The sequence below is a fragment of the Eumetopias jubatus genome, unplaced genomic scaffold, assembly GCF_037043125.1.
Source record: "Eumetopias jubatus isolate StellerSeaLion01/CBP00866 unplaced genomic scaffold, mEumJub1_p1.0 scaffold_6, whole genome shotgun sequence".
Taxonomy (NCBI): domain Eukaryota; kingdom Metazoa; phylum Chordata; class Mammalia; order Carnivora; family Otariidae; genus Eumetopias; species Eumetopias jubatus.
The window spans coordinates 74,482,362-74,508,804 of record NW_028274812.1 but is presented as its reverse complement, the minus strand read 5'-3'; the positions used below and the strand labels follow the sequence as shown (position 1 = coordinate 74,508,804).

General features: G+C 39.1%; 1 protein-coding gene across 26 annotated transcripts in view; it reads right to left on the bottom strand.

Moving 5' to 3' along the window:
* Positions 1-23,834, bottom strand: part of SNAP91 (synaptosome associated protein 91) — a 139,902-nt gene extending 116,068 nt beyond the window's left edge. For all 26 annotated transcript variants that reach the window (XM_028108074.2, XM_088024290.1, XM_088024287.1 and 23 more), the window contains exon 1: positions 23,705-23,834. In XM_028108074.2, the coding sequence (XP_027963875.1) occupies positions 23,705-23,834 (130 nt within the window). The remainder of the gene's footprint in view (positions 1-23,704) is intronic.
* Positions 23,835-26,443: the final 2,609 nt, after the last annotated feature.

The window sequence follows — 26,443 nt, the reverse complement described above, 5'->3', positions numbered from 1 at the left end:
CAAATATAGTGAAGATGTCAATGCTATCTAGAGCAATCTACACATTCAATACAATCCCCATCAAAATATCATCCACTTTTTTCAAAGAAATGGAACAAATAATCCTAAAATTTGTATGGAACCAGAAAAGACCTTGAATAGCCAGAGGAATGTTGAAAAAGAAAAGCAAAGCTGGCGGCATCACAATTCTGGACTTCCAGCTCTATTACAAAGCTGTCATCATCAAGACAGTATGGTACTGGCACAAAAACAGACACATTGATCAATGGAACAGAATACAGAGCCCAGAAATGGACCCTCAATTCTACGGTCAACTCATCTTTGACAAAGCAGGAAAGAATGTCCAATGGAAAAAAGACAGTCTCTTCAACAAATGGTGTTGGGAAAATTGGACAGCCACATGCAGAAGAATGAAACTGGACCATTTCCTTACACCACACACAAAAATAGACTCCAAACGGTTGAAAGACCTAAATGTGAGACAGGAGTCCATCAAAATCCTCGAGGAGAACACAGGCAGCAACCTCTTCGACCGCAGCTGCAGCAAATTCTTCCTAGAAATATCGCCAAAGGCAAGAGAAGCAAGGGCAAAAATGAACTATTGGGATTTCATCAAGATAAAAAGCTTTTGCACAGGAAAAGAAACAGTCCACAAAACCAAAAGACAACCGACAGAATGGGAGAAGATATTTGCAAATGACATATCAGATAAAGGGCTAGGATCCAAAATCTATAAAGAACTTACCAAACTCAACACCCAAAGAACAAATAATCCAATCAAGAAATGGGCAGAAGACATGAACAGACATTTTTCCAAAGAAGACATCCAAATGGCCAACAGACACATGAAAAAGTGCTCAACATCCCTCAGCATCAGGGAAATCCAAATCGAAACCTCAATGAGATAGCACCTCACACCAGTCAGAATGGCTAAAATTAACAAGTCAGGAAACAACAGATGTTGGCGGGGATGTGGAGAAAGGGGAACCCTCCTACACTGTTGGTGGGAATGCAAGCTGGTGCAGCCACTCTGGAAAACAGTATGGAGATTCCTCAAAAAGTTGAAAATAGAGCTATCATACGATCCAGCTATTGCACTACTGGGTATTTACCACAAAGATACAAATGTAGGGATCCGAAGGGGTACATGCACCCCGATGTTTATAGCAGCAATGTCCACAATAGTCAAACTGTGGAAAGAGCCAAGATGTCCAACGACAGATGAATGGATAAAGAAGATGTGGTGTATATATATATACAATGGAATATTATGCAGCCATCAAAAGGAATGAGATCTTGCCATTTGCAATGACGTGGATGGAACTGGAAGGTGTTATGCTGAGTGAAATAAGTCAATCAGAGAAAGACATGTATCATATGACTTCACTGATATGAGGAATTCTTAATCTCAGGAAAAAAACTGAGGGTTGCAGGAGTGGGGGTGGGGTGGGAGGGGTGGCTGGGTGATAGACATTGAGGAGGGTATGTGCTATGGTGAGTGCTGTGAATTGCGCGAGACTGTTGAATCACAGATCTGTACCTCTGAAACAAATAATGCAATATATGTTAAGAAAAAAAAAAGAAGAAAAAGATAGCAGGAGGGGAAGAATGAAGCGGGGTAAATCAGAGGGGGAGATGAACCATGAGAGACGATGGACTCTGAAAAACAAACTGAGGGTTCTAGAGGGGAGGAGGGTGGGGGGATGGGTTAGCCTGGTGATGGGTATTAAAGAGGGCAAGTTCTGCGTGGAGCACTGGGTGTTATGCACAAACGATGAATCATGGAATACTACATCACAAACTAATGATGTAATGTATGGTGATTAACATAACAATAAAAATGTACTAGACATATTAAAAAAATTTCAAAAAATGGTAAAAACAAAAACAATTACCAGAAAAAATAAATACAAAACAAGTACTAAAAATGGAAATTTCCAAGTAACTTTGGGATATTTTAAAAATATGACAAATATTAACCTAACTTCATATGATGGGGCTCCCTTTACTCTAAGTTTAAAGATCAAGAAAGGATGAGGTGCCTGGGTGGCTCAGTCGGTTGAGCATCTGCCTTCGGCTCAGGTCATGATCCCAGGGTCCTGGGACAGAGCCCCACCTGGGCCCCCTGCTCAGTAGGGGTCTGCTTCTCCCCCTCCCCCTGTGCTCTCTCTCTCTCTCAAGTAAATAAAAATTTTTTTAAAAAATTAAGATCAAGAGAGGAGACAGGAAAAAAATGAGGTTTCAAATTTGGAAAATAGTTTTTGACATCAATCCTCAAAAAGGTATGGATATAAATATCAAATGTTTGATTTTCTATTAAACTATGTCAAATATTTGTCTCCAAACCTCCCATTTCTTCATGACAGGTGCTTCACCTTTATTTTCTGTACTATACATTCTGACACTTAACTCCCCACCTTTCTTTCAGGATATAAAATTTTATATTCAGTGATTTACTATAACTATCTTCATTTTTCCCTTTTTACTTCCTTTCTATTTCTCATCATTTACTTTATTGTCATCAAATATATTACAATTTTTTATTAATCTTAACAGTTTCCTCCTATCTCCTCTATCCTACCTCCAAATAATTCATTAAAATTTTATTTGCATTTGTGATTAATATAAAAATGCTCTCAGGTAAGTTTTCTCATACATAAGGGGAAAATAGGCTATCATATATTGAGGGTTTTTCTAATGATTATGGACAAAGAACAATAACCTAATTTGATAATTTTAATTTTTTCCAGGGAATGGTTCCTAATATTACTGTAATGAACAAATCTCTCCTTGAGGAATAAATAATACTGTTATTCAAAACAAATGCAACACATTTCTAAAGTACCTCTCCTTTAGTACAGTTTTTTAAGAGACCTGTCATCTCATTATCTTTCTTTTGCTGTATAATTCAGAAAAGACTAGAAGATATTTTGAGATTTCCAAAATTAGGAAGCACTTGTTGAATGAAGGTTTGCAGGTCTAAGAAAACACAATTCAGCTCAGTTATACATTAATAATAAAATACTCAATTCTCTATTAAAGCAATAGATACACTGAACAAGTTGTTTTGTTTGGTTATATCCATATTGATTGATGTTAACTCCAAAGAAAGAGAGGGCCAATGTTATAAAACCCTATGTATTTTCATAGAAGTTTGGAAATAGGGATAGTGAATCTTTAGCTCAAGAGGGACAAGTAAGTCTTACAATTTTGGCAATTTCTTCTCTTATATCTCATGCCCTAACACCCTTCAATTTTATCTATTCTGTATGCACTATAAGAAAACTGAGATGGATAGTAGTTTGGTTCCCATATTAATTAACAGTCCAAAAATAATTGTTAAATTAGTATGGGAAAGGCATTAATTCTTCTAAAAACTTTCACATAGTATAAAGAAAACTACTTAAACTACAATATAATTGACTTTTACATAAGATAACCAGTATTTAATATACATAATGGATCATACTATGATGTAAAAATTGCTAATATTCTTTTTTTATGCATTTGAATTCCAATACTCTACTACTGATAATTAATTCTTAGATTTAACTCAAGAATGGTACTCCTGGGGTGCCTGGGTGGCTCAGTCAGTTAAGCGGCTGCCTCTGGCTGAGGTGATGATCCTGGAGACCTGGAATTAAGCCCCACATCCTGGGTCTCCCTGCTCAGCGGGGAGTCTGCTTCTCCCTCTGCCTTCCTTCCCCCACCCCCTGCTCCTGCTCTCTCCCTTGCTCATTCTCTCAAATAAATAAATAAGAATGGTACTCCTGAGTCAAGGCAAATGTTTGCCTTTTTCACACTTTTCATAGTGGCTGGCCAAGTTTAGCAGTTTAAGAAATTAAACAGAAAACACAAAAAAATGTTTAAAAATAAAATAGCTCATATTTATAATTTATTTAAGATTTTGACAAACTCTAAGAACTATAACTTCCTTGAAGTTTTATGTATCTGGTCAATTAGTTTATTAATAGTTATAAATTCTTAACCACAACCATACAGCTTACTTACTGTTAGCTAGAAGGATGAAATTCTTACATGCAAAATTTTAAATGATTCAATTATTCAGCTACCAGTTTTTCAAAATGTCAATTCAAAAAATGAACACAATATCCTAAATGTTATTAAATTTTGCTACATAGTACTAAGTCTTGTTCACCTATTAGTATTAAAAGTTGTCTAAGTCCTGGGCGCCTGGGTGGCTCAGTTGGTTAAGCGACTGCCTTCGGCTCAGGTCATGATCCTGGAGTCCCGGGATCGAGTCCCGGAGCAGGGAGTCTGCTTCTCCCTCTGACCCTCTTCCCTCTCGTGCTATCTCTCCTTCTCTCTCTCTCTCTAATAAATAAATAAATTCTTTAAAAAAAAAAAGTTGTCTAAGTCCTTCAAATATATTTCACGATTAGTATATACAATATAAGCTGAGATTCACCATGAAAACTGATCTTACTTTTTTTTAATTTTATTTATTTATTTGACAGAGAAAGACACAGTGAGAGAGGGAACACAAGCAGGGGGAGTGGGAGAGGGAGAAGCAGCCTTCCCGCGGAGCAGAGAGCCCGATGTGGGGCTCGATCCCAGAACCCCTGGATCGTGACTTGAGCCAAAGGCAGATGCTTAATGACTGAGCCACCCAGATTGCCCCCTGATTTTACTTTAAAATCAATTTTACTATCAATTCAAAAATTTTTTTCTAAATATTAAAAAAACTCTTTCCTCAGGGAACGTGGCTCAGTTGGTTGAACATTCAACTCAGGTCATGATCTCAGGTTGTGTGATCGAGCCCCACATCAGGCTCTGAGCTCAGCTCAGAGTCTGCTTGGGATTCTCTCTCACCCCTTTCCCTCTGCCCCTCCCCCATTCACTCTAGTGCACGTGTGTGCTCTAATACAAATAAATAAATCTTTAAACCCAAAAATATCTTTCCTCAAGGGCAATTCATTAATGCTTAATGCAAAAAAGTCTCTCTAGAGTCTCTCCATTTCTACTCAAGTCTTCAACCATAATCCGAGAGCAGTGCAAATTGCTAACCATGAAGAATGTAGGCCCAACAATAAAGTCACTCCACATATTTTAGTTTTATCACTTCCTAGCTCTTGAACATTTCCATGGACAATTATCCTTATTTTTTTTTAAATCCTCTTTTTCTAAAAGACTGTATTTGAGAAGTTTAATATCTAAAAAATGCTAAATCTAAACCTATACCACCGGGTCTTAATATATTTCAGATTATTTTAATCAAACATAAGTTACACTAATACTTTTATAATCAGTATTAACATTTGTCAACAGAGCAAAACAAGATCATGAAGCCAGATAATGAGGGTTTAACTGCCTCATTTCTTTTTCATATCTTCTAGGAATAAACTATTATCTCTCAAGTAATGCAAGATCAGCACAGAGCAACGGAGGCTGGGCTCCTTTGGCATATTTACTGCTGCATACAGGACCTGAAAGGTACTTAGGAAGATAACTGTTAGGACCCAAAAGGTTTCTGCCTCTAATAACAATAATTTGTAGAGTAATTTAAGGTCAAAGTTTGTTGTTGTTATTCCTGTTTTTAACAAATCTATTAATTTAAGTGTTACCATATCCCCAGGATGCCTTAGAAAAAAAGAGATTGAGGCCCAAAGAAACAAAGTTAATCTGGACAGTAGCCAGATCATAGCCAGAAAGCAACAGAGCCCGGTATTACACTAGGTGCTCTGATCACAAATCAGTGCTCCTTCTGCTGTACCTTCCACCACCTCCCAAAGTCCTTACTTAACACATAGGATAAAGTAAAGTAAAGATGACTTCAGTAGCAAGTCATCAAAAGACCTAACTGACAAGGAGTGAGACTGGGACAAGAACAGTCATTTGAACGCAGCCCCTTCACCTTTTTTTCCCATTGGCTTTTGGCAGGGGTTTTGCCCATCTAGCTAATTTGCTAATGAACCGCCTTTATATCCCACCCCCTTTTTTTCTCCCTAAAACATTTGCATGGTGCTTTAACTGGTTTTGTTTTGGATTATTGCTACTTGTGGCACTAGAGACACAGACAACAAGCAAAAAACATGACACAAAGGAAAATACCCCCATAAGTTTTACAGTTACAACCTCTGATAAAATCCTGACCTCTCCCCTCATTATCTGTGGGACCTTGGGTGAGCTACCTAACCTCTTCAGGCCTTGCTTTCCTTCTCTGTAAAGTAAGGATAAGAGTATTTATCTCACAGGGGTTTGTGAGGATGGCAGCAATCGATAACATACAATGCTCATGTGTGGGCCTCTCCTTCACTCCAGAGAGCCCCTTTATTTTTCTTCATTTAAATCTTACAGGAAAAGACAGACAGTTAATGTACTACACATCAGAAAGTGAATAAAGAAACATCTTACATTAAAAAAGAAACCATATTCATGTAGGTACCTAAGTAAGAACTCAAAGAAAAGTTCTTGGTACTAAAATTCAAATATGCTTTGTATAACATATTTTAAGGCAATTGATTAATTTCAGACTTGATGCCTAAAGAAGGTTAGATCTTAAATGCAAAAATTCAAGCATCCTTTCCCTGTCTCACATTAGCTATAACATTCTCTGTTAATGCAAAATATAAAACCAGGAACAACACCCTTTGGCAATTAAATAGAGCAAGAAGAACTTCTCCCCATGGCCTATCACACAAATCACTGAATTACTAGATTTTAAAGACAAGGTCATTGTCTGATGAATTCTGGGCATGGAAACATCCAAGTTTAATGCCAATCTGGAGTTCTAGGTAAATCCAGCAAATGCTTTGCCTTAGTATCTAGAATGGATAAACTGCCTAGACAAGGGATGGCAAATGTGTCTCATCCTAAGTGCCAACTATAATTGACAGCAGAAATCCAAAGCATTGTCTATGGATGCACTAGGAGGCCAAATCAAAGCTTTGAAGAAAATTGTGTCAGGATCAATCTGCAATGTCTGCCAAGCCGGAGAAGTATGCAGTGAGTCTACTGGCTGGCTATTAGTCATCCATTTCCAGAATCATCTGGTCTCACAGAAAGAAAAATTAACAGCTAGCTGATTACTAGATAGTAACGGTCACATGACTATAGCAGCAAAATCCCTAGACATCTCAGTGGCATACAATAAGTGTTTTAGGATATAGGTGACAGGCCATAATCCAATTTCTTTTTCCATGGGCATGGTAGAGTCAACACTATGTGCTCATATGCCATTTCCTCCTCCTGGATTCACAGCTAGTCTTCATTTCCCACCTTCTCCTCATGAGGCCACTGAGTTCTTGCCAATGGAATACAGGCTAAATGATGTCTAGGGCTGAATGTAAATCTTCCCCTATAATACTTCCTCCATCCCATCCCCCATTCTGTCCTCTTTCCTCTGTCAGACAGATGCACAGAATCCAGTGGAGGACTCTGAAAGAATCCCTGTGATAGAATCCCTAGACGGAAGGAGCCATCCATAGCAGACTGAGATGTGGGCAAGACATAAAACTTGTTTCAAGTCACTAGCTCTTGGGATTCCCAACAAGGTAGTTCTGGTTAAGATCCACAACCATAGTATCATGCCACATACTCACAAAGATAAACCATGACCCGAGCAAGGCATATCAGAATTCTTCCCTATGAATTTGTAAAACTCTAGGTCAAGAGAAATAGGAGGTGGGGAGAGAATCCTAAGCAAGCACCAGAGACACCCATTCACCCTGCCTTTCCCTCAGCTTGGTTACAAGGGCCAAAATGATCCTGTCTTTGCCCAAACTAGTTTGATCTATAGTTCTATAACCCATAATCAAAACATGATTAATATGGGTATAAACCACAGATAACATTTTGGCATATACTCTACCAAAATATGTACCATGAACATATACGTACAGTACTTTTTTTTTTTTTTAAAGAAAATTAGATCACATCTGATAAATTGCCTTTACATGTCAGATAGACTTTAACAATGTCGTTTTTCAAGGTTGCCCAGTATCATATTGTTTGGATACCCCACAATTTTTCAGTCAAGTATTTAGGCGTATTCAATTTTGTATTCCTACATACATTGCTGCAACAAATACCTCTGGATGCATACTTTTCGGCAGTTTGCCAATTATTTATCAGAGATAAATTTATAGCCATCAAACTGCTGGGATTTTTAAGAGTTTTAAGTAATATTGCCAATTTTCCCTCCCAAAAATTTGTACCAATTTATACTCCTACCAGTTGAGTGCCCAATTTATACTCTTCTTCATCCATCTGAAAAAGTAATGCTGAACTCAACCGAGGAAGCACTTCTTTGAGTTCACAGCATTACTGCATGAAATGATTAGCACAGTCCACAGAAAGGCCAAAGTCCCTATCTTCCACCGAGATATAGAGAACAGACCCTTGACAGAGTAATGTTATTGCAGTACACAGTTCTTCATAAAATGCAATAAAGTATAACTAAAAGTTAAGTGACTCCTCTGAAACTATGAGGAGCTCCCTGGTGGGGAAAAAAAAGTACAGAACCACAAAGCAATGAGGAGATGCAGGTGGTAAACAGTGGGCTCAGCCTGGTCCTTAGCACAGCCTAAAATCAGCCTTCCATGGAACCTTCCAAGGGTGCACTCATGCTCACTCAAGGCAGACACAAACCAGAACGTTAAATGTTAAAATGCTTAATGAAGAGCCCAGAAAAACATGAACACACTGCAACCCTATTGAGGTAGGGAGACAAAAATAACAAACCTTTGTTAAGCCATGGTCTCAGTGTTTAGTCAGACGATGGAGGATCTGTAAAGTGTACAGTCTGAAGTTAATCAAGTTGAGAATGGGATTATAGGAAGTTTTCTAAAATTCTATTTCAGTTTTTAAGAAAAAATAATGATATTTTCTGATATTTTTAATACTAAAAGAAAAGAATTACAGAGGATGATAAGTGGCAACTACTAGCTTTGGAGAGAAGAGGAGAAAGAAAATTTTTTACCTGGCTATTTTCTCAATCTCAATTTTACTAACATGTTTTTTTCTTGGGCATTAACAGGCTAACAAACCATGAAGTACGGCGTAGACATACTGAGATATACTTAGTATATATCATGATTTGGGGGGGGGTTACTCTTGTTTTTTGTTTTGCATTAACAATTAAGCCTGATTATAAAATTCTATTATTTCAGTGGTGATAGTTAAGGAATGTTATAAATTATGTCACCAAATAATAAGACCAAACTAAATGGCCTCTAAAGTTCATTTTACACACTTTTTAGAAAACTTTCAACTAAGTTACATGAGTCTGTAATCTTTTTAGTCTTCACTGTCACCAACGGCATAGGCAGCATTCTCTGGTGTTAGCTCTATGACCCAAGAACCAAGCAACAGACAAGAAGGAAAAGACAAAAAGAGGTCAGGCTGGCAAGATGCAATCTGGAATGCCATTAGGGACTGCTTCCTGACTGGCCACTGTGTCAGAAGTGCCCTGGGTTTGGTTTGCATTTATGGTGAGTTCGACTTCAGACAAAGTTCACGTGTGTGTGTATGTATATACATTTTTTTTAAAAGATTTTATTTATTGATTTGACAGAGAGAGACAGTGAGAGAGGGAACACAATTAGAGGGAGTGGGAGAGGGAGAAGCGGGCTTCCTGCGAGCAGGGAGCCCAATGCAGGGCTCGATCCCAGCACCCTGGGATCATGACCTGAGCCGAAGGCAGATGCTTAACAACTGAGCCACCCAAGCGCCCCTAAATATGTTTACATTTCTCACATGACTCGCCCAGATATTTCCTGGCACCAATACAGCAATCAGAACTAGGTGACCAAGGCAATGACCCGTTAGGGCATCTGCTCAAGGAAGACAGATAAGAATTATTCAGTATTAACCCATACAGAATGTATGATTTTGCCTCTTTAGGACTTAGATTCCTCATCTGTGAAAAGGAAGATTATCTCCAGCCTAGCAGGCCCTCCATATCTGGTCCCGGTTCACAACTCAGGTCTTGCTTAACATTCTTGGTCCTCCTAAATTCAGTTTTCCAGTAACCTTTCACTTCTTTAAATTCCTAAAATGTGTCTTGTCCCCTCTGAACCTCTTCTTAGAACAGTGTTCAGCAGCTCCTGTCTGCACCTAACCTAGGTAGTCCACTCGTTCTTCAGGTTGGGGTTTAAACATAACTTCTGCAAAGTACCTCCACTGGAGTCTTCACTCCCCCTCTTAACACTCAATTCTTTTTGAGCCACTTGTAATTATTTCTTTCATTTTCTGTCTCCCCTACTAAGTTTGCAAGAGCTGTACCTTGTTCACCATGGTATCCTTCCCTCCTGGAACAATTCCTGACATTTAGTAAATACCCAAATATTTGTTAAATGAATAAATAATGGCACTGTGCTAAATAAGTTATTGAAAGCCCCAATACTGAAAGTAATTTCTAATTTCTACAAACAGGTCATTAAAAGCCAAATTAAATATGCTAACGTTTATTGCTCTCTTTGCAAAGGCAAAACAACCCAAAGTTTTAGCTTAAGCTTGTCCCTCTTCCTCAGGGCTTTTCTAAACCCCTCATGTTTCTAATGGTAATATTATCATGTTAGTGAATAGTATCACTATATATAGAGTATCATTTTAATGAAAATTAAGAGTATATACTTTGAAATAATGTTTTTCTTCCATAACTATCCCTACCATTCACAATGTATGTACTTGTGAATTATAAAGTAGATATTAAAAAACAGTGCTACCTAACTGTATCCAACTCAAAACAAACTAAATCAAATGGGTACACACATATACACACAATAAATGCTAGTGAAGAATTTTCTCTAATATTAATAATCACTTACAATCTAATCATTGATGATATGCACCAAGAGAAATACACACATGCTTTAAATCCACAACCAAAAAAACTTTTTGTATCAAGGATATAATTTTCCCCAAATGAAATTTTTTTTCATGGAGCCCAATGCAGGTCTTAAACCCCCGACCCTGAGATCAAGACCTGAGCTGAGATCAAGAGTTGGACACTTAACCAACTGAGCCACCCAGGTGGCCCCCCAAGATGAAATTTCTATCATGTCACAAGGATACAAGTGTTGAAAGACTATCAAGAAATGGGCAGCTATGTACATTAAGCAATATAATGTTTCCTTTAATTGTTTTCCTTCAATATTACTCTTCTATGGCTTTGAAAACCTTGAGAGAAAATGATCAAGTTTAACTCCTTGCTCTTCTGCAAGGTTAGCAAGAAAAAGTTTACAAGAACAAAAAGTTCTGAAATTTGGGAAATATGAACTCTGTAACAAAAAAAAATCATTCAGCAAATGTTTACCAAACCTGCTTCCATGCTATTTTGGTGTTAGGGATAAGGCAGCTTCAATTAAACTGCAGACTAGAGGAAAAAAAATCACTAAATAGGATCCCACTAAAGCTCCGTGAATGATATGACAGGGATACATGCATAGGGGACCATTGAAGTCCTGAGAAGGAATGACTAAAGGTAGGTTTTAGAAATGAGATTTTTAAAATATATTAGAACACAGACACAGCACAAAGGCCCAGAAGTAATACAGAGGATAGTGAACCTAATGAATTTCAGTTTCTCAGGAATGAACTGTGGTGTGTATGGGGAGTGGAGGGAGAGGAAAGAACAGTGGATTGGAAACAGGCTGCATACACAAAAAAAACACACCTGATAATTTAGATAAATATTACTGGCATCCTTCCATTCATTTGGGTGAACTCACAAGAAAATAAAAGGTGATCCTCAAGGCCAAAACATAAAGAAGATACAGAAAAACACATGGTAAAGTGATATGGAGGAGAAGGCTCCTTGAGGCCAGGTGTTAGTTTGAGTGGCCAGAAGGCTTAGATTTTAACAGCCCTATGGGGAACAGAGAACAAGGTCTTTGAGACTAAGCAAGGTGGCGAGTTGGAATAAAGACCTTCACAAAAAGCTGGGACCATCAAAGGGACCATCAAACCCTTTACAAAGGGTTTACAACCCTTTGTAAAATCAGTAGAAAAAACAAAAACAAAAACAAAAACAAAAAAGAACACCTTCCAGCAAAGGAAGACAACAGAAAAGCTTGTCCCACTTAGTCTAGGTTCTGGGGAAATGAAGGGGGAAAAGAAGAAATCACTAGGGCTTTTGTAATCACAGCTTTCCTCTTGCCCAAGTTTCTGACTCATATTTAGACTACATATTCACACTTTTCTATTCAAGACCTTCAGAGCCATATGTGTTTCAGAATTTGATTGTTCAGATTTTACAAAAGTAATATGGTACATACCCCAGATATTAAGTAACACCCCAGTCTACTCTGGACAGCATATCATAATACAACAATATTTCTGTAGTTCAACATAAAAACTTCCATGGTAGGTAGTACAAATTTTGCTACCAAATGATTTACAAAAGAGAATTTTGGTCTTCTCTTTAGACTTTGAAATTATGGACCTAGACTTGCACTAGAGGGGAAACTCCAATAGCAGAAATCAACTTAAGGTGCTCCCATGACGGTAGCACTTGTGGGATCTGGCAGAGGCAAATACAAATCCTCTCTAGGTAATCCTAAATTCTCAGGATTCCCACAGATGAAGTCCAAAATTACAAACACAAAAGGAAACATTTCATGATTGAGGATCAGGCAAAAATAGCAAACACAGAGCTTCATGTAATGGAGATCTGTGAGATACAGAATATGAAATGAATTGCGTTTCAAATGAAGAAACAAAAGAGGAACTCAAGAATGTAAGAAATATATGCCATCCAAAAAAAGAGCAAATTTGAAAAACTTCAAAAATGAAAAATATAAGTGAATAAATTAAAAACTAAGGATGAGTAAAAGCAGATAAAACATAGCTAAAGAGAGAATTAATAAATAGGAAGTATCTGAAAAACAAAGCATACTAAACAGTAAAGCAAGCATTTAAAACTACAAAAGGTATATTTAGAGATACAAGGATATGATGTGAAAGTTTAATGTATATATAATCATATTTGAAGACAACAAAAAAGAAAATGGATGTAGGTCACAATCAATAATAAGAAATGCTGAGAATTTCCCAGACCTGAATAAGAGAAATGAATTCTCATATTCAGAAAACCCGAAAGTTCCAAAGAGGAGAAATAAAAGAAAGCTACATCTAAGGGGAAGGAAAGCTTCCGAATTCATTCTATGAGGCCAGCATTACTGATACCAAAACCAGATAACAACACTGCAAAAGAAGAGAACTACAGGCCAATATCTCTGATGAACACAGATGCAAAAATCTTCAACAAAATATCACCAAGCCAAATCCAACAACACGTTAAAAAATCATTTACTACAATCAAGTAGGATTTATTCCTGGGATGCAAAGGTAGTTCAATATTTGCAAATCAATGTGATACATCACATCAACAAGAAAAAGGATAAAAACTGTATGATTATTTCAATACATGCAAAAAAAAAAGCATTTGACAAAGTACAACATCCATTCATGATTAAAAACTCTCAACAAAGTAGGTTTAGTGAGAACGTACCTCAACATAATAAAGCCATATATGAAACCTACAGCTAATATCATACTCAATGATGAAAAACGGAGAGCTTTTCCCCTAAGATCAGGAACAAGATCATTTCCACTCTCACCACTTTTATTCAGCATAGTACTGAAAGCCCTAGCCACAACAATCAGACAACAAAAAGAAATAAATTAGCAAGGTAGAAGTAAAACTTTCACTATTTTCAATGACATGATACTATATATAGAAAACCCTAGGGGTGCCTGGGTGGCTCAGTCATTAAGCGTCTACCTTCAGCTCAGGTCATGATCCTGGGGTCCTGGGATTGAGCCCCGCATCAGGCTCCCTACTCAGCAGGAAGCCTGCTTCTCCCTCCCCCACTCCCCCTGCTTGTGTTCCCTCTCTCGCTGTCAAATAAATAAATAAAATCTTAAAAAAAAAGAAAGAAAACCTTAAAGTCTCCACCAAAAAACTACTAGCACTGATAAATGAATTCAGTAAAGTCACAGGATACAAAATCAATATACAGAAACCTGTTGAATTTCTATGCAGTTATAATGAAGTAGCAGAAAGAGAAATTAAGAAAATAATTCCATTTAAAATTACACAAATAATTAAGTGCCTAGGAATAAACTTAACCAAGGACGTGAGACCTGTACTCCTAAAACTATAAAACACTGATTAAAGAGATTCAGGATGACACCAAGAACTGGAAAGACATTCCATGCTCATGGGTTTGAAGAATATTGTTAAAATCTCTGTACCACCCAAAGCAATCTACAGATTTAATGGAATCCCTATCAAAGTATCAACAGGATTTTTCACAGAACTAGAACAATCCTAAAATGTATATGGAACCACAAAAAAACCCCGAATAGCCAAAGCATCTTGAAAAACAAGTATAAAAGGTATCACAATCCCAGATATCAAGATAGTACTAAACTGTAGTAATCAAACAGTATGGTACTGGCACAGAAACAGACACATAGATCAATGGAACAGAATAGAGAGCCCAGAAATAAATCCACGACTATATGGCCAATTAATCTCCAACTAAAGGAGGCAAGAATATTCAATGGGAAAAAGACGGTCTCTTCAACAAATGGTGTTGGAAAAACTGGACGACTACATGCAAAATAATGAAACTTTCTTACACCATACACAAAAATAAATTAAAAAATGGATTAAAGGACCTAAATGTGAGACATGCAGTCATAAAAATCTTAGAAGAAAGCACAGGCAGTAATTTCTCTGACATCAGTCATAGTGATATTTTTCTAGATGTGTCTCCTGATGCAAGGGAAACAAAAGCAAAAATAAACGACTGGGACATCAAAATAAAAAGCTTCTGCACGGCAGAGGAAAAAACCAACAAAACCAAAAGACAACCTACTGAATGGCAGGAGATATTTGCAAATGACATATCCAATAAAGGGTCAGTATCCAAAATATATAAAGAACTTACACAACACCAAAAAAGACAAATAATCTAAATAAAAAATGGACAGAAGACATGAACAGGTATTCCTCCAAAGAAGACATACAGATGGCCAACACACACATGAAAAGATGCTCAACATCACTTATCATCAGGGAAATGAAAATCAAAACCATAGTGGATATCACCTCATGCCTGTCAGAACAGCTAAAGCCAAAAACACAAGAAAGAGTAAGTGTTGGTAAGGATGTAGAGAAAAAGAAACCCTCTTGCACTGTTGGTGGGGATTCAAACTGGTACAGTCACTATATAAAACAATATGGAGATTCCCCAAAAATAAAAAATAAAACTACCATATCATCTAGTAATTCCACTACTGGCTAATTACCCAAAGAATATGAAAACACTAATTCAAAAAGATATATACACCCCTATGTTTACTGCAGCATTATTTACAATAGCCAAATTATAGACATAGCCCAAGTGTCCACTGACAGATGAATGGATAAAGAAGATGTGAAGGTTACATGTGTTACATCTTATTCCGTTACACAACGGAATATTACTCAGCCATAAAACATAACGGAATCTTGCCATCTGCAACAACATGGATGGATCTAGAGGGTATGATGCTAAATGAAATAAGTCAGTCAGAGAAAAATAAATACCATACAGTTTCACTCATATATGAATTTAAGAAACAAAACAAAGGACAACAACAACAAAGAGACAAACTGAAAAATAGACGCTTACAGGGATGAGAGAGAACTACAGAGAACCACAGAGATGGTTACCAGGGGGAGGAGAGTAGGAGGATGGGTGAAATAGATGATGAGGATTAAGAGTATACTTACCATGATGAGCACTGAGTAATGTCTACAAGTGTTGAACTACTATATTGTACATGTGAAATAAATACAACACTGTTATATTAACTATACTGAAATTAAAATTTAAAAAAATAAAAAAAGAAAGCTATATCTACACACACATACCCTAAAGAAGGACAAGACAAATGAGATTATAAAAGCTGCCACAAAAATAGAGATTACCTAAGGGCAGGTGGACTCATATATGACTTTTTTTTTCTAAATTTTTTTTATTTTTTAAGATTTTTTATTTATTTATTTGACAGAGAGAGAGATAGCGAGAGAGGGAACACAAGCAGGGGGAGTGGGAGAGGGAGAAGCAGGCTTCCTGGCGAGCAGGGAGCCCGATGCGGGGCTTGATCCCAGGACCCTGTGATCACGACCCAAGGGAAGGCAGACGCTTAATGACTGAGCCACCCAGGCACCCCTCATATATGACTTCTTAAAAGGAATAACAGAAGCCAAAAGAGTGAAATTATCTTCAAAGGAAAAATAACTGTCAATCCAGAATTGTGTACACAGATAAACTATCTTTCAAAAATATGGGCAAAATAATTTTTTTTTAAGACAAAATCAGAGTTGACTACTAAAGAACCTCACTGAAGGAAGGAGTTTCAAAAGGATACAGTTCAGGAAAATCTTAGGCATAATGAAGGAATGGTGAAAAAAGAAGTCAAGGAGGATTTACCGACATAAACTTTGCCTGTATCAAATAACAACGTCTAGCTTTGTGGGTTAAAACTATGGTAGAATTAAAACACTAGACAGCACAGCATGTAAGTAAGAAGTGGGTGACTGGAGTAAAGTTTCTAAGTTTCTCTTCTTTGGGAGGAAATAAAAAGATACTGTTCTACTTTAGACTTCAAGTAGGCATATTAAGTTTTTCAAGGTGATCACTAAAAGAACAGAAATAATATAGATTTTAAACTTCCAAACTGTAGAAAGAGAAAGTTGGAATTAATGTAAAAACCGAAGTAACTAAAAACAAAACAAAACAAAAACAACAAAAAACTGAAGCAACTGAAAGCAGGAAGCAAATACAAGCATGGAGAAGGGGTAATGGCAAAGCACTAGTGATCATATCTGTCGTTACAGTGGTGGGAGTAGCAGTAACGATTCTAGTAGGGGCAAGAGTAGCACCAACAGCAATTGTAGGAGTAATGGTTAACAGTAACAGTGGTAGTAATAACTGATATTCATTGCACATTTGTGAATCAAGCTCTGAGCTAGGTGTTTTACATGCATTATCTCATTTATTCCTCACTAAAGATGAGGTAGGTACTATTGCTAAACTTCTTTTTACAAATGAGGTTTATTACTGATCTAAAGCAAAGCAGAGACAGTTAAGGAGGAGATTTCAGAGAGTTTTTAACAACTGAGTACCCACTGGATGTGAGAGATGAGGGATAACTCTCAAATTAGTGGCTTGCCCAATTGGGTTGGCAATGCCTGGCCCCTAAGAGCAATCCTATTACTTCATGCACGGATTAAGCCAAAGACACAGAATATCCAAAGAAGGGTAGACTTGTGTTTGTTTTCTTTGGAATGGTGAAATTCTGTTTCAAGAAGCTTGGGTGTGAAAGAAAAACAAGGGACAATATAGTTGGTTGCTGGAAGAGGTTATAGAGTCCAAGGAGAGTTGTGTGTAGGTGGCTTTGTTTGTTTTAAATGAAGATACTTGAAAATGCTTATAAGAGAGACAGAAGGAGAGTTTAAAAATACAGATGACAGAATAGCTAATATAGAAAGAAGGAGAGTTATCATTTAAAATAAAAGTGCTAACCTTGGGAAAATAATTAATGATCAGGCCAAAAAGCAAAACCACACGAAGTAGACAAAGATGCAGCTTCTCTCTCTCTCCTGAGTAGCCAGGAATGGCATATCACAAAATCCTTTAGGAAACATTAGATCTTTCTTAAAGATGCATAATAGAGAAAGTTTACATATACATGGGAGGGCGGGAGGGATCCTCACACATTTGGAACAAAGAGAGAGCAGGAACCCAGTTCTAAGAAGGCTGTGGGCTTCGGGGTACAATTCTCCCTCTGGCCTGTGCTTTCACCCAGCTGCTCCTAGGAAGACTCCATCCTGTCTTACAGCTCATCATGCAGCTGACATTTGTATGCCATTCTCCTATTCTCCCCTTTATGAGAAACAAAACCTAGAGCACGTTACATAAACACCTAAGAAAAAAACAGACAGCTAACATTTCCCTTCACAAGCAAACAATGTTTCTCAGTGAAGAGAAAAACATTTGCCAACAAGGTGGAACTGAAGAATAAATATTTTTAATGGCAAGAAATGTGGCTTTTCAAATTATTTAACTTAACTATGATTATATTTGAAGGCTTAGTCAGTAGCAACTGGCTCAGGAGTTGAGTCTCTGTAAAGAAAGCATCCTAGGTCATCCGGGAAGAAGGTTATATGTCACTTCGGACCTTCTTGACCAAGTATTGAAACCTAGATAAGCTCCAAAAACACCATATCCCAGCATCAATCAATCTGAAGGTAGGTGGGAAGATATCTAAAGGATATTTATTTGTGAAAAGCTAAGAGATGGATCCATAGCAACTAAGTGCACAGATTAAATTTACAATTAAGACTTTAGCAGTCATTTATTAAACATTAAAACTCATATGGCAATGTACCAAAAATCGAGATTTTAATCTAAAATGCTGCAAACTAATATTACAATTAAGATGTGAATTTACCTACTCTGTATATAATTTTATATTTTTTCCATATATTCAATTTTTACAACATTTAAAAAATTGATTTGAATTACCAATTTTATACTGGTTCTAAGTTAAGTATCTGCTAACCATACCGATCACCAAAGGAGAAAAAAAAACATCTAAAGTGACCCAAATAGAATTAACATTATACCATAAAAAAAAGATTTCTCTGAAAATATAGAAATAAAAAGATCCAGAAAAAAATCCTTACTATTCCACTAGCTGATATAAAGTCTGCTTAATTATTTTAAGTCATTTTCAAACATGCTCCCTGCTGTTACTTGAGACTCTTTGCCACTCTTCTGCTTTGCATGCTCCTGCCAACCCCTGACCCTCACAGGATCTCTCTGCCCCCCTCTTCTGGCATGCTGAGTGTTGTCTGGGAATGTCACAGGACCATACAGACTGGATTCTTTACAGATTTGCTGTATCAATGATCATGGACTCAAATGCTTTTCCAAAAGTATATTTCCCCCAGCTCTTCGTGAATGCCTAAAAAATACTATCTCCATCTTCACGCTTGTGCTGGGTCTTCTGGTGAAATCAAGAAGGAACAGAGCATGCCTTCATACAGAAGAATGAGAGGGTATATTTAGTCAATAACAAATAGTGAAATGAGAACAACTGGGATAAAAGTAAAATATACTTACAACAAATCAGTACACTTCTCATGTTGAAAGTTACTCTAGTGTTCAGTAAACTTTTATAGATTGATCCAATTAATTTTATTCAATAATCTCTGCCTGTTTTTTGGATTTGTGCACTATAGAAAGCTTTATTAACTTATCACAAATATAGATATGGTATCAACTGAATTGGTGTGCAAATAGCATTTCTATAAATCAAAATATATTTTATTTATACTAAGCAAGCTTAGGTATAGAAAATAAACTTAAAGTTATTGTAATTAATTAAAATTTAGGGTTAAATTTACATTGTTTACTCACAAAATTTCTTGCTTTACAGATATTTTATGAATAAAATTAAAACAGCAGGTATTTTGTGGTAATTGCCCAATATTTGCCTTAAATCAAAACACAGTCCAAATCTCCCATTACTTCTACCAGATATTCTAGTAAGAAATAAAATCCTGTTTTTCTTTTTTAAGAATATTTATTTATTTATTTATTTATCTATCTATCTATTTATTTAGGGGTGGGGGAGAGAGCGCAAGCAAGCACGGGGAAGGGCAGACAGAGACAGAGAATGTCAAGCTGACTCCCTGTGGAGTGTGAAGCCTGAAGTGGGGTTCAATCCCACTGCCCTCAGATCATAACCTGAACCGAATCAGAGTTGGATGCCCAACTGGCTGAGCCACCCAGGTGCCCCAAATCTTACTTTTTCTTAATTTGGGAGGATAGGAATCCTTTATAAAATACCAGCTAGGATCCCTCAAACATAAGATTCAGAACTTGAATTATTTGCTCATTATGTGGCATAAGCTCATTTTTAAAAACCCTCAAGAGGTTTAGAATGGGAAAAAAATAGCATTACTGATGACCAATTTGGCTTTTCACAAGGTTTGGTTTGATAGTAATAGTAATGTCTAAGTTTGAATTTTGATGATGTTAAAGAGGTTGTTGTTGTTTTTTTTTAAACAATATGGCATATATAGAAATTGTTGGTAAAAGCTACTAACAGAAATGAATCTTATACTAGAGCTGCCAAACTTTCCAAGTTTCTCTCTGCAGGTGTTACGTTGGGTCAACTCTATTTCTTGGTTGTTCTTTAATGGTGACACAGCACTTGGGTAGATACTAGGTGCCTTACTGGATCTTATTACTTTATTACTGACTTGGGCTATCCTTTAGGCCATCAGCTACAAAGCAGAAAAGGAAAAAAAGCAACTGAAATGTAAAACAGTTGTAACCAAGAAGGTAAATACTTGCTGAATCCTGGATGTTTTATGTGTTACCAAATAGGTATACAAAGTTACAAGGAAAAGGAAACAAGGATGTACAGGCGCCCCCAAGAAACTAATGTCAAACTAACAATGGTCAGGTGTTTGTTAATTTTCATGTACAAGTGGTAACATTATTATAGTAGTACAGAATAAAAGTTTTACATAATTCAAAAGTACCTTAAGATATATAATCATTTTTTTAGAATATTAAAAATATTAATATTATTTTAAATTCAATATGTAACTGCTGATTATGGTGAAGCTTTTCTGAATATATTTTTCCTCTAAGAAACTGTTATTGAAAAAAAAGGGAAAAAAATCTGAGACTGTATGTCTAGAGTTTCTTTATCTCTACCTTCTCACCATATATAATTCTGCCCCCAGATGTTAACTAATCATTCCTGTAAATGTTTAAATCATATATCATTAAGCATAATTTTATAAATCACCAGAATTAACAGTAATTTTCCTGGCCTATCAACCTGCAGAGGGAAAAAAAAAATCTTTTCAACCAGCCTTTTAAATAAATAATATTTGAAGCCCATTCAGTTAACCCAATATCTGGGAAAAAAAATCACAAAACCATAAACTTTAATCTTATAATCTTCCAACCTAAACTCCAAACCCAAAAGTTATACACCAATCAAATTAAAAATTAAATTTTTTTGGTCTCAAATTCCCAACTCTACATTGTGCTCTTTTCCTCCCAACTACTATTTAATATTTTCAAAACTAAAACATTACTTAAGAATGCTTCAGCGCCTACAGGGAAAGTCAGTTATGTGTTTGCATGTTCTAATAATAGGTGTGATTCACTTTATAACTGGTGTTACTGAAAACCTTTGAATTACTAAGGTAGTCGACTGTTATTTCAAAGAACTTCACAAGGAATTCCAAGCAAAGATGCCCTCTTACAATGCATATAAACACAACAGTATTTCTATTTTCAAATTTTCCATATCATTTTTTCAGTAATGTGATATCTGTCTTTCCAAATTCTGCCCTAAGGTTGTTTTTAAGTGCAGTTAATTTATTTTATTACTTACTCAAAAAGTAAAACATCAAAAAGAAAAACTAATACTCTTCACGGCTTATCTTTTGCTCATTTTTTTCATTGACTGAATTTAAAATTCTTCATGAATATCATAGAGATTGCAATAATGACGTGGGTTGTGCTGCTTGATTTCACACAAAGCCATACAAACAGGATGGGTATTTTGTAAATTAAACCATTCAGGCTAATACTGTTCCTTCCCCCCTCCAATAGAAAATATGACTAAATAAACTACAGACAACAGTTAAGTGCAGTGGTTAAAAGCTGTGAAAGTTAATTACCTTCCCTGAACCTGTTAAGCAGCGATAAATTAATAATGTAAAGCCCAGTGCCTGGCATATAGTATCTGCTCAATAAATGTTTAGCTGTTATTATTATTCTCATTAATAATTCAATAACAATTCCTGCTTTATCTGCTTTCTAAATACAGAATCTCCCCGTTATGTTCTACATCTTCAAAATCACCCCACTTACTAACATGCTGGAAATACTGGAAAACCTCCCACCTTGAAAATTTTTAAAAGACCATCCAGATCTAAAAGATTAAGGCGACTAAATATTTAGATATGGAAGAGTCTATATTTGAATAATGTTTTAATGAAATGCTCAAATCTGTGAACGTTCTATGAAATGTATCGATATATTGATCTACCACTTTCATAGCATTTAGCAAACCCATCACCTATAGCTTTTTTATTACGAATATTTGCTAGACTGACATATACCTTTAAGACATGAGTCATCTTTCCAGAGTTGGGGAAACTGATGGAAAGATGGCTAAATGATTCAGCATGCTGCAGCAAAATAAGCTGGTCATGAATTTATAATTTCCACTTCTGTTAGGTGCCCTGGCCCTGGTGGGCTCTTCCATCCTGTACTGTATATATAACACATGATACCACATCAACAAATTCTGTTAAAAATTCCCTCAGGGAAGGAGTAATGGTGTTCTCCCCTCAGACAAGCTTCTAGAAGCAAAATTATTCAATTTTATGACACAACAGCCTCACAAGGCTGGATAACCCTTACAATGTCCAGTTGTAAGCTTCATCAAGCTGTGCTTATACAGATAATAGGACTAAAGTCAATTCTAACACTAGGGCCATTTTCTCAGCTGCAAAAGGCAGACACTGGAGAAGGCCTGAAGCAAAAGAAACCCAGAAAATGGGGAAAGGAGGCCAGATGGGAAATGGGTATGGCTAAACTTGTGTCTCTTATGCCAACACTGACCTTTACCAACAAACATCGTAGCAGAGCGGGTCCCAAGCAGGTCAAAAAGACTGAGCAGCAGCTATAGAACATATTCTGATGTAGCCTTAGCTATAAGGAGCTTCACTACCTAAAGCCAGTGAAAGCCTTTTTCTAAGTCCCTATTTGTCCTTCAATAACAAAATATTTACTGTGTTAATCCAATGAAAAATTTATATTAGAAATACATAGATTCCAAACTAGATTAAAGCCTTTTCCCATCAAATAACCAATATAAAGAAAAGGCATTATGAATGAAATGTTTTCTTGTAAAAGTGCACTATCTCGAATGCTGGGAAAGCACATCCATTTTGTGACCACAGCATAGTCATTCTGCCCACCAGTTTCTGAGAAAGGGACAAAGAAGTGTGCCAGGATGTGTGAAATGAAATCGCCATTATCTATGAAGTCCAATTTCCTCATTCAATAGCTTGAATTTATTTCAGTTTGGTATGGTTACATACAACATACACTCATACACCCACACTCACACACGAAATCTCAGCAGCCACACTGAAAAAGAAGACACTATTTTAAAACTACTCAAAAATATATTTATAAAACTAGGGTGACAAGTTTGACCTTTTATGATTTCACCTTTCTTATTATTTTCTTTGGGGGCTTGTGTGACTGTGCAACCCCTGATTTCCTGTAACCTGGACAAAGTGGTGGTGTGTGGAGAAAGAAAAAAAAAGAGGTGAAACGTGTCTAATCCAGAATGTACAATTCCTCAGTATTTTATACTATTGATATATACAGAATTTTTTTTTCTCCACCAAGACCTTGGAGGTCAACAGGAGAAAAAAAAATGGCTCTTACACAAACAAGGTTTCAGGGTTGACCCAAGGCAACACCTCCACGTCTGGAGATTTCGAGCTCAGGGGCAGCCCAGCTGGGAGTTCTGAAAGCTGCAGCATTATCGACAGCAAGCCCAGGCCGCACGCCGGCATCCAGGGCGCCTCTGCCGTGCGCATGTCCCACTTATATAAAAAGATGCTTACAGTCCAGGTGCTTTTTCTTGGGGCCCATCACTTCATGAGTGGTGGCTTTGCAGACCGCTCTCGCAACAGCGGAGCCTGTCACGCTGTACTGAGCGGCGGCGATCCGATCCGTGAGCGTTTGGCCCGACATCTTCTCCGGCCGCGTCTATCACCTCCTCTTCTGCGGGAAAGGAGGGGAGATGGTCCTGCTTTAAACCCGCAGACCCTACCCTCCGAGCACCCCGGCCCTGCCTCCTCCAGCCGCACGGCGGCTCTCTTCTCCTCCGTCCCCGCCCTGGATGGGTATCTAGGAGCCAGCAACGCGCTAACCCCCCTGGTGAGACGCGATCTAGGGGGTCTTCAACAAGAGTAGGTCCGTCACCGAACCCCAGCACCGGCTCCGGTCCCAGCCTCGTGACACCGTCCCGGTCCACTCGCCCTACCGCCCGCCTCACCCCTCCGGCACCCCCCTGTCAATCAGCACTTCGCCTGCAACCTGATCCCCGCGTGTCGGACCAGCCCCGGCGTGCGTCGGGGCTATTCCCTGGGCGCCGCGCCCACCGGGTGCCCACCTCTCGCTTGCCCGCCGCAGCGTTTCTTCCCAGTAGCCCGCAGGCTCCGGGGTCTGAATCGGATACCCAAGCCCTGACCGTTTCCCTCTTCCTCCTCGCGCTGCTGCAGCAGTGGGCTCGTCCTCCCTCGGGCGCGGTGGAGATTATCCTAGCATTGCGCCATATTATGCCCTCGCCTCCCTTGCCTTCCTCGCCGCCGCCTCCCAAGCCCCGCCGAGGCCCTTCGCCCGAGTCCCCTCCCCTCGCCCCCAATCCCCGCCGCAGGGGCCGCCCGGGGGCTCTGCGGAGGCGCCGGAGTCTCTCGGCGCCTCGCCCTTCCTGGCAGTGGAGCAGAGACAGGCTGACAGCCCAGCCCAGCCCCCCGCCCGCACTCGAGCGCGCCGCGGAGCTGTCACCCAGCCGCTGCCCTTCTCTGCGCCCTAGGATTATCCTCTCCCGAGCCGCGCGCTGCCCCGGCGCGGGGGAGGGGACCGAGCCGGGGCCGCGGGTACTCACCCCGCCCCAGGAGCGGCGCCTCCCGCCGCAGGATGAGCGGAGCCTGGGCCGCCGAGGGAAGCCGCGCCGGGTGGGTGTGTGCGACAGCGCGCGGACCCGGTGTCCCGGGGCGAGATGCCTCCAGCCCTAGCCCGCACGCCGCCCCCCCCCGCCGGCCCTCAGCTCCGGGGTCCCTGCGCCCGCCGCCCGTGGCCCCGATAGCCTGTACCCGCCCGCCGCCGCCTCCTCCGCCAGCGCTGCCGGGTCTCTCTAGCGATCCGCGCCGCGTTCCCATCCCCGCCCCCACCTCAGCTGTGGCTGCTCCAACGAGTCAGGTGACGGCGGCGGACTAACCCGGGCGAGCTCTCTGCCGAGCGCCTCGCGGCCCCCTCCCAGCTACTCACACACGCTACCACCCCCCCCCTTCCCCGGGACCGCCAGCTTACAGGCAAGGGGGCGCCGCGCGCTAGCATCCCCGGCCAGCGCGAGACGAGGAGGAGGCGGGGATGACAGGGAGGCCGACACCCACCAGCCAACCACCCTCCGCGAGGCTCTCAGCAGCCCCTCCGCCGGCTAGACCCGCACCCAGCACGCACTGCGTGCGCGCGCACCGCGCACACCTGCCGGGCTACTGCGGGATTCGTGGAGGGCGGCGGGGGCGTTGGAGCAGCCCTGCCAGTGGGCTTTTCAAGTGCTGCTGTGAAGGCCAAGGCTAGGGCGTCGTCGCGCGCGGCCGGGCAAAGCCCTGCCCTTTCTCCTCTACATTCTGTCTCTGACACGCCCGGCTGTCGAAGGCAGCCGTGGCCGGGAAGGGCAGGGCCATTTAAATGGCAGATTCTGCAAGCCAACCGTGCCGTTCGTTACCTGTACCTCAACAGCTTGGAGCTCCCTTACTTGTTTCAGTTACAATTGGGAGCCGGGGTGGGCAGGTAACTCTAGCCACGTTGGTCTTAAACGGGTACAGAGGTCTGCTCCAAGTGTGAATAATGAACAAAACCATCAATCAAGGCCCAAATTATATTCACAGTAATTATTTGGGTGTGTAGAGAAAACTCTTTGTATCCTTAAAAAGTAACGTCTACCAATTAAATATAGTGTTTGAATGTCTTTACATTTGAACTGCATACATGAATTTCTTAAACGGGGATTTGGACTGGATTAGTAGTTTCAGGTGTTCCCATTTTCAAAGATTGCTACTTATTGTAATCTTGAAAAACTTACATTCTCAAAGTAGAATCAAGATCAGAACTAAGCTGTGAATTTTCTTGACATTTTTTTTCTGGCTACAGGTGGCCTCTATTGGGCCTTATGGACTTAAAATGTCTACCTATAGATATCAAGGTTTTGTGGTGTACTCCTTTTACCTGGTACAGTGTTCATTATGAAGTCATGATTTCATAACTTTTGGGACTGAGTCTAGCATTAATTAGAAGTGTGATGAGTAAAGAAAGATAGCCTAAGACCACCATTCTTGGGTTTCAGATACTAGTCTTACCATATGATCTAGGAATAGGACACCTAGATATTTGTCCAACAGAAATAGATAGTTCCATTTAAAAACATGTACCCAAATTTTGTAGTACCTTTATAGAATGGCCCCAAATTGAAAGAAACCCAAATGCTCTTCTACTTGTAAGTGGGTAAACAAAATGTGGTCTGTCCACACAATGGAATGCTACTAAGCAATAACAAAGAACAAACCAACAATGGGGAT